General features: G+C 28.1%; 2 protein-coding genes across 3 annotated transcripts; both read right to left on the bottom strand.

Moving 5' to 3' along the window:
- Positions 1 to 154: 154 nt before the first annotated feature.
- LOC117609273 (uncharacterized) lies at positions 155 to 5829 on the bottom strand. 2 transcript variants are annotated; one of them, XM_034335402.2, is made up of 15 exons: positions 5273 to 5829; positions 5003 to 5181; positions 4828 to 4929; positions 4621 to 4745; positions 4380 to 4563; positions 4202 to 4305; positions 4004 to 4120; positions 3801 to 3916; positions 3663 to 3711; positions 3383 to 3559; positions 3058 to 3307; positions 2107 to 2976; positions 1583 to 1752; positions 1354 to 1489; positions 155 to 1256 (listed from the first exon to the last, which is right to left on the bottom strand). In XM_034335402.2, exons 2-15 carry the CDS (start codon positions 5120 to 5122, stop codon positions 417 to 419), a joined length of 3360 nt encoding a protein of 1119 aa, XP_034191293.2. In that variant the 5' UTR covers positions 5123 to 5181; positions 5273 to 5829; the 3' UTR covers positions 155 to 416. The 2 variants fall into 2 exon arrangements, with proteins under 2 accessions (XP_034191293.2, XP_034191295.2); XM_034335404.2 differs by lacking the exons at positions 5003 to 5181; positions 5273 to 5829 and having other exon boundaries at positions 4691 to 4745; positions 4828 to 4910.
- Positions 5830 to 6619: 790 nt separating this feature from the next.
- DNApol-zeta (DNA polymerase zeta catalytic subunit) lies at positions 6620 to 14294 on the bottom strand. Its single transcript, XM_034335393.2, has 19 exons — positions 13982 to 14294; positions 13729 to 13876; positions 13459 to 13645; positions 13286 to 13379; positions 12736 to 13206; positions 12439 to 12667; positions 11299 to 12363; positions 11169 to 11235; positions 9894 to 11094; positions 9670 to 9820; positions 9239 to 9601; positions 8989 to 9177; positions 8604 to 8916; positions 8205 to 8523; positions 7881 to 8129; positions 7695 to 7808; positions 7207 to 7625; positions 6910 to 7138; positions 6620 to 6833 (listed from the first exon to the last, which is right to left on the bottom strand). Exons 2-19 carry the CDS (start codon positions 13874 to 13876, stop codon positions 6660 to 6662), a joined length of 5982 nt encoding a protein of 1993 aa, XP_034191284.2. The 5' UTR covers positions 13982 to 14294; the 3' UTR covers positions 6620 to 6659.
- Positions 14295 to 14409: the final 115 nt, after the last annotated feature.

Below are 14409 nucleotides of genomic sequence, written 5' to 3'. Positions count from 1 at the left end.
AGATTTTCAAGCCAGTTAAAATATAGCAATAATATGAGTTAATTATATTATATGCATGTATACATTCGTAAATATATATTTTTACAAAATTTACAGATTCTGTTTTAGTGTTATTAAAATTTTCGATATATCATATAATAATGATACATGAATATATGTATATACAAATAATAAATGTACCAGTTCTACGGGTGCATTTTCTTAAAATGAATACTTTTGTAAGACTTAAAATACATTTTATAAAATTATTTTAGCAATTGATTGATAACAAGTGTTATCCCGTTTTTTTATGATCTAATAAATGAATGATTCTACAGCCATTATATTTTTAACTTTTCCTTCATAAATTTTCTTTTTGAAATTCCATGATTTTGCAATTTTACTTACGATAAAAAATATCGTAAAATTTTTTTTATTTACATGTTTAATAAATTAATTCGTTCTGTTATACTATTTTGTTCTTTAAAACATTGTTCATTTTCTTTTTTATATTTTGAAAATAAATTTGGATTATTATCAATAAATTTTTCTACCTTTTTTAGATCGATACTTACTTTAAACTGTGCTGCAGATATACTTTTCGCTTTATTCTCTGGTTTACAATTTGTACGATTTTCCGGAAATAAAGCATGTCGAACAAGTTTCGTGGAATTATAAAAATAATTGTTCTTTTTAGTTATAGCACTTTTTACACAACTGGAAGTTAAGTTTTGAATACTTCGTGTTACATTGTTAATACTTTTCACGTATTTGTTGTTAGAATTTGTAAAAGCATCAAAAATATTGTCAAAGTCGTTAATTAAATTATCGTTTTCTTCACTGCTTTCTTTATTATTTTCTTCAATTACTTTAGGAGCATTATGTATACATTGCGTTGTATCCCTGTCATCGTTTTGATTACTACTATTTATAGAAACTGTCAAATTATGTGTAGCTAAATTTGCATTGCTAAGTAAACTATCTGTTATATTTTTACAAGGAACTGTTATTACTGGATTCATATTTTCCTTCGTGTCATCATGATAAGTTTTGGACTGCTCATTAGAGAGCATACATTTGGATTTATCTTTATTACAAAGAAATGAAATATTGTGTAAAATATTTTCTGATTTTGAGTTTAGAGAAATTTCATTTTGTATTTCAGAAAACTTCTGTTGAACACCTGTTTGTGCTGATGGCTCAAACCTAGTATTTTTTTCTACTGTCGCTGTATTTTCTATATTAATATTTATAGAAAACTTATTATATAAAATCATCTGTCGAAAAAAATTACATTTGTAAGTAACTTATGCATCATAAAATACATAAAAGAATATTATTAATGACAACTTTTCATAAAGATGTATTATTTACCTGCAAATTATTTGAGTTATATACACGGAACTTAAGATCACATAAACGTAAATATTCTGGTATCAATCGAGAGTAATCACATCCAGTATTTTTGTCTTTTTGTATATTTGATGTCTTATTAGTTGAAATTGTTGTCCTATAATTTATAACAAATATTAGTACGTTTATAATATGAATAACAAATTTTATAAAAAATAAATTGTGGTTCAGAAAAATCTGAAATATTTACTTCTTAATATTGCTTCTTGACTTCCATTGTTCTGAGGTACGTGATCTTTCTGATTCTGAATATAAACCACCTGATTTGATGAATTCTGATGTGCAATTAATCTTTGTGTCACTGGTAAGACTTCCACTCCTTGATTTAGCAGCAGAACTTGTGCCTGCATCCCCGTCACACTGTTAGAATTGCAAATTGTATAGTGAAGAAAAGGTATGGGGAAATTCATAAGTATACATATGTATACATCCCCATACCTTACTTCTCATTAAACATAACCCTTAAACTGTGATTTTTAAGTTACAATAAAATTTCATGTGTCATAATCTACTGTAACCTGCTATCAATATTACAATAAATCTATTACCTTTTTATTTCAGAAATAAATCTGTTACGTAAACAATTAAAGGGCTAAATTTTACATATAAAATAATATCTTCGGAACAATTATAATAGATGAAAGTTAATTTAACATTATATATAAAAATACTTATTCTATTGAAAAAAAAAAAAAAAAAAGATTTGTTACTTACATTTTTTATATTGTCATCAGTTTGATCACTTTTGTTTACATCTTCTGATAATGTACTGATTTGACCATTTGATGTACCCTTCAAAGTATTCGCCTCGAATAAGTGTTTGATATTAGCTCTGTATTTAGGTAACAGATTCTCATTTTTGCTACAACATTGTTCTAATTGAGTGCACGATCTCAAACTTTGTAAATTAGACGTATTTGTCGAGGTGCACTTTTCGTTATTATTGTTAATTTGCGAATAATTTTCATCAGATGTAGAAGTTGAAACATTATGTACATTATTACCAGTATTTTTAACATTTACAGAAACATATGATGATTTTAGTTTTTGTTCATATATACTGTTATTGGTTTTTATCTTTTTTGGTTCATCTATTAAAAAATTTAGCGGATCCAATGTAGTTTTATCAAATTTTCTTTTTAAGTTAATATCAAACATTTTATTCTGATATTCAATATTATTGATCTTCTGCTGGTTTATTCCAGATGATACAATTTCAAACTCCTCTGGTGCTAAAGAAACTACGTTTGTAATTTTAATATTTGAAAAAAAACCAGGGCAGCTCTTCTCAAATTTTTTGTTTAACTCTATTGTTTCTTCGAAATCATCAGATTGTACCACATATTGTGAGTTATATTTCACTGAATTATCATTTACATTATTTGTTAAAAAGCTACTAGCATTATTTGGTTTGAAATTATTTGTTTGTAATAATTTTTTTATTATAGGTGAAGTAGAATTATGTAATGCATTGCTTCCTTCATATTCGGTTATATTATTTCTAATCTGTAATAAACCGTCCTTTTCAGTTTCATTAACAGTAGCAATTCTACATGTACTCTCTAATGAACCACAACTGGTGATCTAGAAAGTACATATAATTATTTTCATCAATATTTCGGTGCATTATTTATTTCGATTAAATTATGAAGATTTCAGATTTACCTGTGTAGTATCATCATCACTATCAAGTATAATGTCAGTATCATCTAATGCAGGTGATTGAGGCTTGAAATATTCACTTGAAGAATTTATGCTACTTTTAGTTTCACTAACGGATAAACTTTTTGTTTCAATAATAGAACTTTCTTCGGTACTTGTAGACTGTAAGCTACATTCATTTATACTTTCTAATTCCAAAACTGGATCAACTTCTTTATCAATTTCTTGCTTACTACTGCTCCCTAACTGTAAACTAGTAAACAATAAAAAGCATTTTATTAGCACAGTACATTTAATGCATCATATTTTATATTTACTTTATACTAACTTTTGAAGTTCTTTACTTGCTTTAAGTTGTCTTAACTTAAATGTCCGTGGACCGGGACGTTGTTTAATAGTAGACACACATGGTGTAGAATCAGGAATTGGTGTAGAAATAAACGATACAGGTGAATCTTTACCGACAGAAATATCGCTGTCGCTATCTTCCAAGTCAGAATTATTTCTATTTAAATAATTAATGTTCAAATGTATCGTTATTTAATTTCATCAGTATTTTTAAATATCTTTAAATAACTTTATCTATTTTATAAAAAAATAATACGTACTGTAGTATACTTTCTGTTACATTTGAACTAATCTTTTTCTTGGATTTACCTATAAAACAGAGAGAACTAGAATTTTGTAACAGTATATTATATTTTAGTAAAATTATTAGTAGGCTGATTGTTTGTTCAATTTCAGACCTAATATAGAAATACATTCTGTACATTCCCAAATAGGATTAGCCCATTTAAGTTGTCCACAGGCCATATGGATTCCTTGTGAACCACAAGTTCGACAAAGTATTAATTCCCATTTTCTGTTACACATTAGAAAATAATGAAAGTAAAAAACAAATTTTGATTATACTGTATAAGATATAAGACTAGGTACTTTTTTTACTTACGCATTAAAACTTGTATGCTTTCTACCTTTAGGGCAATGACATATTGGAGCATCGCATTGATCATACCTATATAAAAGTTCTTCAAATGCATTTGGCACGAGTTCCCAAGAAGCATCTCTGAAAAAAATAAAATCAAAATAACTAGCATTTTCTATTATTTTAATAAAAAACAATTTACAAAATTGATTTTTCACTTACTGACTAGGAATAAAAATACCAAATTGTAGCATTGCTTTTTGAAATGATTTCTTATCATTGCATAAAGGACATTTAAAAAAGTACCCAGCACTCATAGCAAGTTGCTGAAATGCAGTTTATATATAAATATATAGTTACATATTTAAACTTTAAATGCTTATAAAAATTATCACTTTACCTGAACACATTTTCTATGAAACCAAGCATTTTTGTTACAACACGGAGCCCATATTGTATCAGTTATACTATAAGGATTTACTTGATCATAACATATGTAACACATTACTTTACTACTTATTGTTAATTCTTTTTTCATCTCAGAATCTATTTTTTGTTTTGGTCTATGATTTATACAAAATGACCTGGAAAAAATGGTGAATTATTTTTTATTTTTTTAAAAACATTTGACCTTTACATACCTAAATTCACCGAAAAATTGATTTAAGGTTCCAGCATTTAATCCACAAGGATAATGAAATATACGCTTACATTTCACATTACAACATCCTAATGTGGCTCCACTTTTCTTACAGTATGTGCATGTCTTTAAAAAAATGTATATTTTAATCAGAATTCTTTTAATACCTTCTCAATTTTTCTTCTTGTATTTATATAAAATTACTTACCAATCTTTTCCCTCTACGAAGTTCCTTTTGTATATCTGCTATCAGAAATCCCAGAATACCTTCATTATCATCTCCTCTTTGCTCCATATTAGATGATAAGAGCTGTATGTGAAACATTAATATTATAATGTGAAATACCTTTATTTAAAATATAACAATCATAAAAGCAAAGTACCAAACAATAATAATGGGTGATAATATCCGCATGTTCGTATATCTTTCCAAATTTTAATTCATCTTCGTCTGATAATCCACAAAAGCAACAACGTTTAGATAACATCTTTCGCTGTGACATGGTATCTACTATAGAATTCAACACATGTATTTGTATTGAAATGTATAAACGTTCAATATCTAATTTCACATAACAAACAAAATACAAAAAATATAATGTTAATATAGCATTTATAAAAAAAGAGGAAGTAATCATAGTTATAGTACGTACATATTTAACAATCTTTTCCTACATAATCTTGCAACAGACTCTGGGCATATATGATGAACATATATCTCTAAATTAAAACTATTTCGAGAATTTTATTCATTGCATATAATCACGTATGTATTCAATAAAAGTTATGCGCTAGCGTATATGTCAAATACAATCAGAACATCGGCAAAATGAGTGATATTAAATATAGAGAGGTATAAATTAAAGTGCTATGCTTAATATAATTCTAAAAATGATTGACTAATACAAACACCGATTAATAAAAAACTGATTTTTCAACTTCAGTGGATGATTTTTCATTGAGAAATCACTTATTTTCAAAATAATACTGCGCGGGAGAGATTCCATGTATAATACTATTTGACATAATTGAAATTTCTAACAGAAGCCTATGTATTTTACTCGTAATATAAATTTTATATTATATGTTTTCGAAATCCAATAAGTACGAAGTATTTTACTGCATCTAGTTAAGCGTATAAGCACTTTAATTGTCTGTACATACGTTAAGAAATGATAAAACTACTTTTCGAGTAAGCTTAAACTAATAAATACATAGTCAAGTAAAACGATACTTGTACCAGTGACTACAAAGGCAAAAAAACTGAACATGCCTTTGTTCTCAATGGATCACGATTTAGGGGACACAGACACCCCAGGCGACATCAGGTCTGCGTGTATGTAGGTACATACATACAGAGCACAATTGATATGACAGTCGTGCCACTTTTACCAGTCACAAGAAAACCCAATTTTGATTCTCTGTGATTCTATTTTTTAGAAATCAGTCAAAATCGGAAAGTTATTAAAATAATTGTTTGAAGAATTGACATTTTAAAAAGATCGCCACAAATTAAGAATATTTAATATTCGATCCTGGCACCATCTATACAAAAATGACGGAAACTACTCGTCAACTTACCGATCGAGTTACCGGGGACCACTATCGCTATCTGCCGGGAAGTCGCGGAAGTTACTTACCATGCTCAGTGATTGCACCGACGAGATACTAACAGTCCCTCGGTATGTAGACAAATTTTCGAGTAGTTTCCGCTGTTTCTGTGTAGATGACGATAGTGTTCCCTAGTTTCGGCAACTCGGTCGGTTAGTTGACGAGTAGTTTCCGCCATACTTGTACAGATGGTGCCAGGATCGAATTTCAAACATACTTAACTCATGGCGGTCTTTTTAAAATACAAGTTCGTCAAACAACTATTTTACTTATTTATGTACCCAAAGCTGTTTAAAAATATATGTTTATATAGGTATAAATATAATAAGACATTTATTTATATTATATTTTATTGATATAACGATTACTAACTTATTATTTATATTAAAAATTAGTAGAAACTTGATTCGATAAAATTAAAAAGGAAAATCATTGTTTCATATTCCTCTCTTCTGTATATAAATTATCAATATTACAAATAATTTGATTTAAATAGGGTACTTGAACAAGATTTCTTTGAGCTTGAGCTAAACGATATAAAACCGGACAATCTAAAGATTCACACTCTGGTTCACCTAAGTAATTGGTACATGATTGACATATCTACAACGAAAATAGTATAAAATGTTAAGAAAATTTTTGAAATTTATATTCGTAAAGAGTACACGTTTATACATACTGTAGTGAGCTCATGATAAGTGCGTTCTAACCACCTCAATTTTTCATGTAGAATTGTAACTGTTTGATTCGGTTTTCCTACACAGTTCGTACAAACGTCTTTTTGCGTTTGATCCCCACAAATAGCACACATAACGTTACCAAAATATTGTCGAATTGTTAACTTTTGATTGTCGGAAAACAAGCTGACTGCTTTGTCAGGAGTTTGTCGGTGAGACATTTCTCTATACCTGAAAAACATGTAATATGTAAAAATATAAAATTTCAAAATTAAAGTTCAATAACTTTTTTCACATACCACGTATTAACATCAATGCCAATCAAATTTAAACATCGATTAATAGGCGGTATAATAACTTTTGTTATATAATATACAAAATTGGGATTCAAGCCTTCATCTAAAATCACTTCCATTGGAGTTCGTACACAGTGAATAAGTGGTTGATTTGGAGCACCGGCTACTATAACATATCGTACTCGTTCACCAGTACGAGGTATTGCTCGAGGATCTTTGCGCATTAATCTTCGTGTTAATTCTAACGCGGGTACACAAGCACTGGCTTTGTATCCGCTCAATCCACGAAATTCCTTTGCGAAAGTTAAATCTTGGATTGATATTTTCTGTCGCAAAATTTTATCAAACTGTCTAGTAACATATAATTTTACTAACGAAATATCTTTAGTGTCGAATAAAATTTTTAATGATTTTTCAAGTATCTGAAATTTTAAACCGTTTTTATTAAATACCTATTTTATTAATGAAAATGATTAATTAACATTACTTACTTTAGCCACAGCCGGACAACCATCTCTACGAACAGTTTCAATACCTTTGGCTAAATATTCTGGTTTCTCTTGTTCAGGAAATTCATACATATAACCACAATATCTTTTTTTAGTCTAAATATAATTAAATATTTTAGAATATTATTGTATAACTCATTTTATTTGTTCATGATTATTAAAACATACTTGCAATATTGATGGCTGTAAAACTTTTTCAAATTTTAGTTTTACAGGAGAAGGATTAGCAGCAGTAACAGTATCAGCAATTTCAGCTCCGATAAGAAAAGCATCTTTTTTAGATTTTCCAGGCAAAAGAATAAATAGTGAATCTGTATCTCCATAAACAACTTGAGCTCCCCATTTAGAAGTAGATTCCACTATTTTAATTGCTCGTTCTAGTGTTTCTCTTCCTTTACTAACAACACTGTCCCCTATCTTAAATAATTTTAATTACAATTAATTTTTGTTTAATATATATATACATGTATATGTATATTTTACTGAACATACTTCAATACAAGGCATTCTTCCACTAAAATTTGCAGCAGTATAACCATAAGTAACATTTGCAATTAATTTAAGTCCTAATTGTTGTGAATGAAGCATACGTTGCAATGCCTGATTTTCGCTTCCATGAAGTTTCATAGATTGTTTTACCATTAATCGCGTATTTAAAATTTCTGTAAGCATACGTGGTAATATACCCCGTCTTACTTCTGGTTTTACAAAAGCTACACCACAAGGTGCAAAATTTATTTTTCCTTGTAATTTTTTAATGGTATTTCTTTTCACTCTTAATGTTGCTGCGCCAAATTCGAATGGTTCGTTACTAGAAAATATAAAAAGAAAATTATAAATACATACTGTATTGTTAACGAAATATAATCAAAATATAAACACTATGCTTACCCGCCAATATGCTCTATACGACCTAAACATGTAGAAAAACAGTAATTATAAGCAATTATAATGCTTGGATATAAGCTTTGAAAATCAAGAACAATTAATGGATCAGTATAAAATACAGATTGTGGTTCCATAATAAGCGGTAAAGCTTGTGGTGCTCTCATTTTAGCTCTTTGTTGTATGGATGGTGAAATGAGAATGTACCTCAAAGGTTTTGCAAGTCTCAGCATCATGGACTCAACTCGAAACTGAGAGCCTCGCGAAAAAATTTCATAAAATTGTATTCCAATTAACCGTGCATGTTCGCATGTTTTTCCTATGATATTCTTATTTAGTAAAACATAAAATATTATTTAACAAAAAGCAAAATAGAATATAACATACAAACCAATGATATCAAGATGTAGCAACATTTTCAGTGTACCCACAACTCTTATAACATAATGAGTAACAACTCTCCATTGTACTGTTATAGTATTATGCTTCCACCAATTAGTTAAAGTTTCAAAAGAAGGACAAGAAATTCTTTCACGCATAACATTATACATAACATTTTCAAATGTATAATTTAATAATGCTATAAAATATATACATAATCTTTCAAAATATGTTTGACTTTCAAAACATATATAACTTACCTATCTCATGTCGCATTATTCTCCAAACATCCAGAATAATTCGTCCTGGTATTCTTGTGTCACTTAAATTATCTTTGTCTGGTATTTGCCCTCTAGATATTGGGGTAACATTTGAAATCCTTGAAATTTGCCACATGAAATTATTAAATCCAATACGAGAAGCTCTATGAAAGATATAACCCCATGAAAGAAATTCTATTTCCCAACCAACTAAAATATCTGGGTCGTAATATCTAACTAATTGTATAAGACTATTTAATAAATCTTCTTCACTCGAAACATATGATATAGGACATGCAGTACTAGCTGAATGAATGTTTTTTACTTTTTCATTCTTTATACAAGAATTTATAAGAATAGCACCTGAAATAATTTTATGCTTTAGTCATTAATATTTAAAAAGAAAAAAACAATAGCATTTCTGTGTGTACCATGTTCCATTTGTTCCACATCTGGAGATGATGGAATGTCAGCGTAAACAGCATAAAAAATTGCTCCAATTGTATTATATTCAGGATCAGGGAGAAGTTTACCCTGTGTAATAACATGTACTTCCACTGATAATATTGTTAAAAATTGATGCTGTAATAATTAAAATATAAGACTCTAAAAATGTATTATTTGATAACGTCAATTTTCTATGTAAAGTAACTACCGTAGTTAAGCCTCGAGCATTTTTAAGATTTTCATCTGCAACATTACCACTGTGATCTTTCATAGTATATTCTATCTGTCCATATGAAATACCTAAATATTGTTGGGTAACAATATTTTTATATAACAATGGATTTTCAAGCATTTTTCTTAAAGAAGAGTTGACAGAATCATTAGATCTATTTGAATGTTGTGAATTATGAGAATTTGGAGAGTTCTTTTTTTCATGTGCATCATCAATGCATGTTTCATTAACTAGATTCCCTGTTATATCGATTCTTCTATCCTTTATTACTTTATGTTTGCTTTCTATTTTTAATAAATATTTTTTAGCTTGCAACCAAGTTTTAACATTTTTTGGTGATGGTGGATGAATAAGAGAATGAATAATTAATGGATTGTATCCTGCAAGAACTCTTTTTATGTTACAAGATTTTATGCTCGAACCAGAAGGATAAAATTCGTTTATTTTCACTCTACGCCAGATCTTAATACCCGTAACTCTATCTAAACAACACTTAAATGGAACTACATCATTAATTTTGTTTGAGTTTTCTTTCTGTTTTATAAGATCAACCTTATTACTGAAAAACGGTGCAACAGATTTTGATCTGCAACAACCATATATTTTCATACTATTTATAATTCTTTCTTTGCTCGGTGGATTAAATTTGGTAATAATAGTAATTAATCTCCTTTTCGTAACATCTAATGATAATGGAGTTGGAGTATTTGATTCAATCTCTAATTTCCTATTAAGATACTGTGTGTAAGTCATATTACAGATATCTTCTTCATCTTCATCGTTTTCATTTATTTGCAGTGTTTCATTTTTTAAATCATCTACGTACGTATTTATGTTTTGTTTTGATGTATTTGGTATATCATATTCATGATGCACTTTTCCATCTTGTGTTTTATACAAGATTTTTATCAAATTTTCGTTGTAAATTTCAGAAATATTGGGAGAATCACTATTTTTATGTACCTTATTTATTACTGCTTCTGTTAAAGGCAAATTTTCAAAATGATATTCTTCAATATCATCGTTTATACGATCAGCTACTTTTTCATTCATAAAATTTAATTTTTTACGAACCTCTCTATTACTTTTAAAAGTAGTATGTATTAAAGATTTTATTTTCGATGCATCATTGTAGTGTTCCGTTTCCAAATCAATGGACTCTTTATATGTTCCTGTACTATAAATGTTGAAAGTACATGACAAATTTTACAGAAAAGTTATATTTATACAAAGTAAAAATATATTACTTACCTATCACTGACATCGTCAAGCAGGAGTACTTCATTAGCATTTCCACTTGTGTTACGTGTAGGATATTCTAAAAACGATTAATAATGTGTATTTTGTTGATAACAAAAAATAATCATAAATAAATGCTTACTTTCTTCTGTTCCTTTCCGTTTTGGAGTATTACAGACAGATTTTGAACTACACGGTTCATTTATTATAAAATTCCTTTCATTAACACGTTTATCTCTTTTGGGAGATATTATTTTAACATTGAGAGGAGTATATTTTTTTGATAATGACGAAGGATTTTGTAACATTCTTACTTTTTTGGGGGAAAATTCTACATCAGAGATGTAAAATTCAATTTTTCGTTTTTTCAATGAATCGTCAACATTATTTTCATTTCTGGATTTTGTATCTGATTTATAAGTACAAATTTTTTTTTCCTGTACCTCAATAGTAACATCTTGATCTACGTCAGATTCACTAGAACTATCAACATTACCATCAAATGCTGGTATTTTTAATTTATCTAGATTATTATTAATCATAAAATGCAACTTCTTATCATAGTTAATTTGATTAGTGTTGATTTCATGAGACACTTTATGTTGTACATTAACATAATTAGTTAATGATAATTTATGTTCAATTTCATCTATATCATAAACGTCTAAATCTTGATGATGTAATGCATGTTTGTATGACATATTTTTATAAGATAATAATCCTTGTTTAATAGTTTGCATTGTTTTTGTTCGATTCTTCTTTAATTCACGAGTTCTCTTTTGCCAAATCTTAAAATATTTTAATAATACTGTATCTAGTACACTGAACTTCGAAACAGATTTATTTTTTAAAAACAGATCGCTTGGACCATCATACTGTGGAATATTTATTGACAAAGAACGTTTCACATTTTTTTCAATTCTGCAATCTGTTTCCGTATGATCATCAATATTTTTATTTTCAATTTTAGATGTACTTATTTGATTAGAAACTTTAGCAGCTGAATTCCATGAACTAAGGCTATCTAAATCTAAACTTGTGATATTTAAGTTTTCAATTTCATCATCTTCGCTATCTTCTTTAATCTGATTAGTAAATGTAGAAAACTGAGAAGCTAGCATACTATCATCATCTACAATCTTTTCTTCTTCATTTGTTTCTGCTAAATTAGCTAATATTTCAACTAAATGCATATCCTCTGAATCCACTATATATGAAATATACAAAATTTTAGTAAAATAGAATGCTTCTAAAAGAGAAAATGATTAAAATTGTTACTTACAAGTACTAGTTTCTATATTTTTATCTTGAGGTAAAGTTTCTTCGACTGTAGATTTCTCAAACTGTAACAATTCATGATTAAAAAGTGTTCCTTCCTTACTTTCCTTATTTGATATCAATGGTTTAAAATGATGTAAAATATCTGAAGTACTAAGCAAGCTGTCTTCGTTTTCTACTTCCAAAGGATAACTAACTGTTTTGGGTGTTATAGGCGTAACGCTGTCATTAATCTAAACCGAGCATATAAAATAAGTCAAAATGAATTACTATTTCATAAATATGAATCTAAATGCTATACCTCTGAAACGAACTGTAGTTTCTGTACTAATTTTTCTTCTTGATAAATGTCATTTTCTGTTAAACCATAAATTCTGCTATCAGCATTTGAATATAATAATTGTGACCCAGCATCTTGTAAACCTTTTGCATCTCTTCTGCATTTTTCTTCATTCCAAATTGCTGCAATACCAGGATTTAAATCTAAACCATTTTGGATGTCTTCTCTATTGAGTATTTCAGTTGCCTGTGCATCTGCTTCTAATTTGCAGGTACTCTGTCTAATAATAGATATAGGAAGATATTTTTGTGAATCAGCTAAACTTAGCGAGTTCTCATTTTCTTTGAATTCTGTGTACATGGATTGTCTGAATTTAACATATTTTAAATTTATTAGGCTCATACCGTAAAGATTATAATCTATCATGAATTGTAAAATAAAAGGAATATGAGCTTCATGTGGTTGGAAACTTTGATTAAGTATTGTGCCATTCTAAAAGAAAACATTTACAATTACCTTAATGTTCCTTAATAAAAAGATACTAATCATTATAAATATAAATATTATTTACTTGTAGCAGTTCAGCTGCTCGCTTAATCATTGCAGGATTATAAAAATAAATCTTGAAAAATAAATGCTCCTTCTCATGATATCCATAAAGAGGACTAAAAAAAATATCTTATTTAATAAGTTACTTTAATCTATTAGGTTGGTATATATATAATTTATGTAATACTCCCTTACATTCCAAAAACTTTTTGAATTTTATAAACATGTTGAGTATTAGACATTGTGAATCCAAAAGATATATTAATTGCAGAATCTATTGCTGCAGCTAATTTGTACATAAAACTGTCCACATTATTTTTCATTATACATGGAATGTACATATATGGAAATACACCATGTATATGTAAACAAGTTTTTATCCCTAAATTTAAAACAGGAACAAACACAATAATTAGATTAATAATAACTTACTGATAAATTTTGTGTAAGTAAATTATAATGTACCAGAAGGAGTAGATCCAAATATTCTGATGACAGGAACATGTTTAATTTCTGTCCCACGAAACTCTGAAAATGTTATATCTAATTCTGACAATGGAGTTGACTGATAACTATCTAATGTTATCAAACTCATGGAAAACATGTTTGACATCTATATATATATAAACAAAATCTTCATTAATAACAAGAAGAACAAAAATGTTTAAAATGTGTTGACTTATTTTTTATTATTTACAAAAAAATGTAATTATCTCACCTGAAATTAATGAATATATTTAAAATCATATTTTTTAGGCAAGTATACTTATGTATATACATATACTTTATTTTAAATTATACTTTAAATTTTTTAATTTCAGGTTATGTTTGTAACCTCATACCGGTAATAAATTTTAAGACTGTTACAAATAAGATTCTTCACAATACTTTTGTACAGATTTTATTATTATTTTATAAAAACGTATTATTTTGAAGTATCAGATTCAATCTGTGTATAATATAAAACACTCAAAATGAAATCAAGCTTCCCTTTTACATGTATATATACATATATGTATATACCGCAGTTCACCAGAGTCCATAACTACGAAAAGACCAATTTTCGTTCTTCGCGCATCTCCAGTACGCATCTTCGCCCTGATTGGTGATACTCCCAAACGAAGTGGAAAGCGATTAGCAGAGAGC

This window comes from Osmia lignaria, chromosome 14 (genome assembly GCF_051020975.1).
Source record: "Osmia lignaria lignaria isolate PbOS001 chromosome 14, iyOsmLign1, whole genome shotgun sequence".
NCBI classification, from domain to species: Eukaryota; Metazoa; Arthropoda; class Insecta; order Hymenoptera; family Megachilidae; genus Osmia; species Osmia lignaria.
This window is presented reverse-complemented; position numbering and strand designations above follow the sequence as displayed.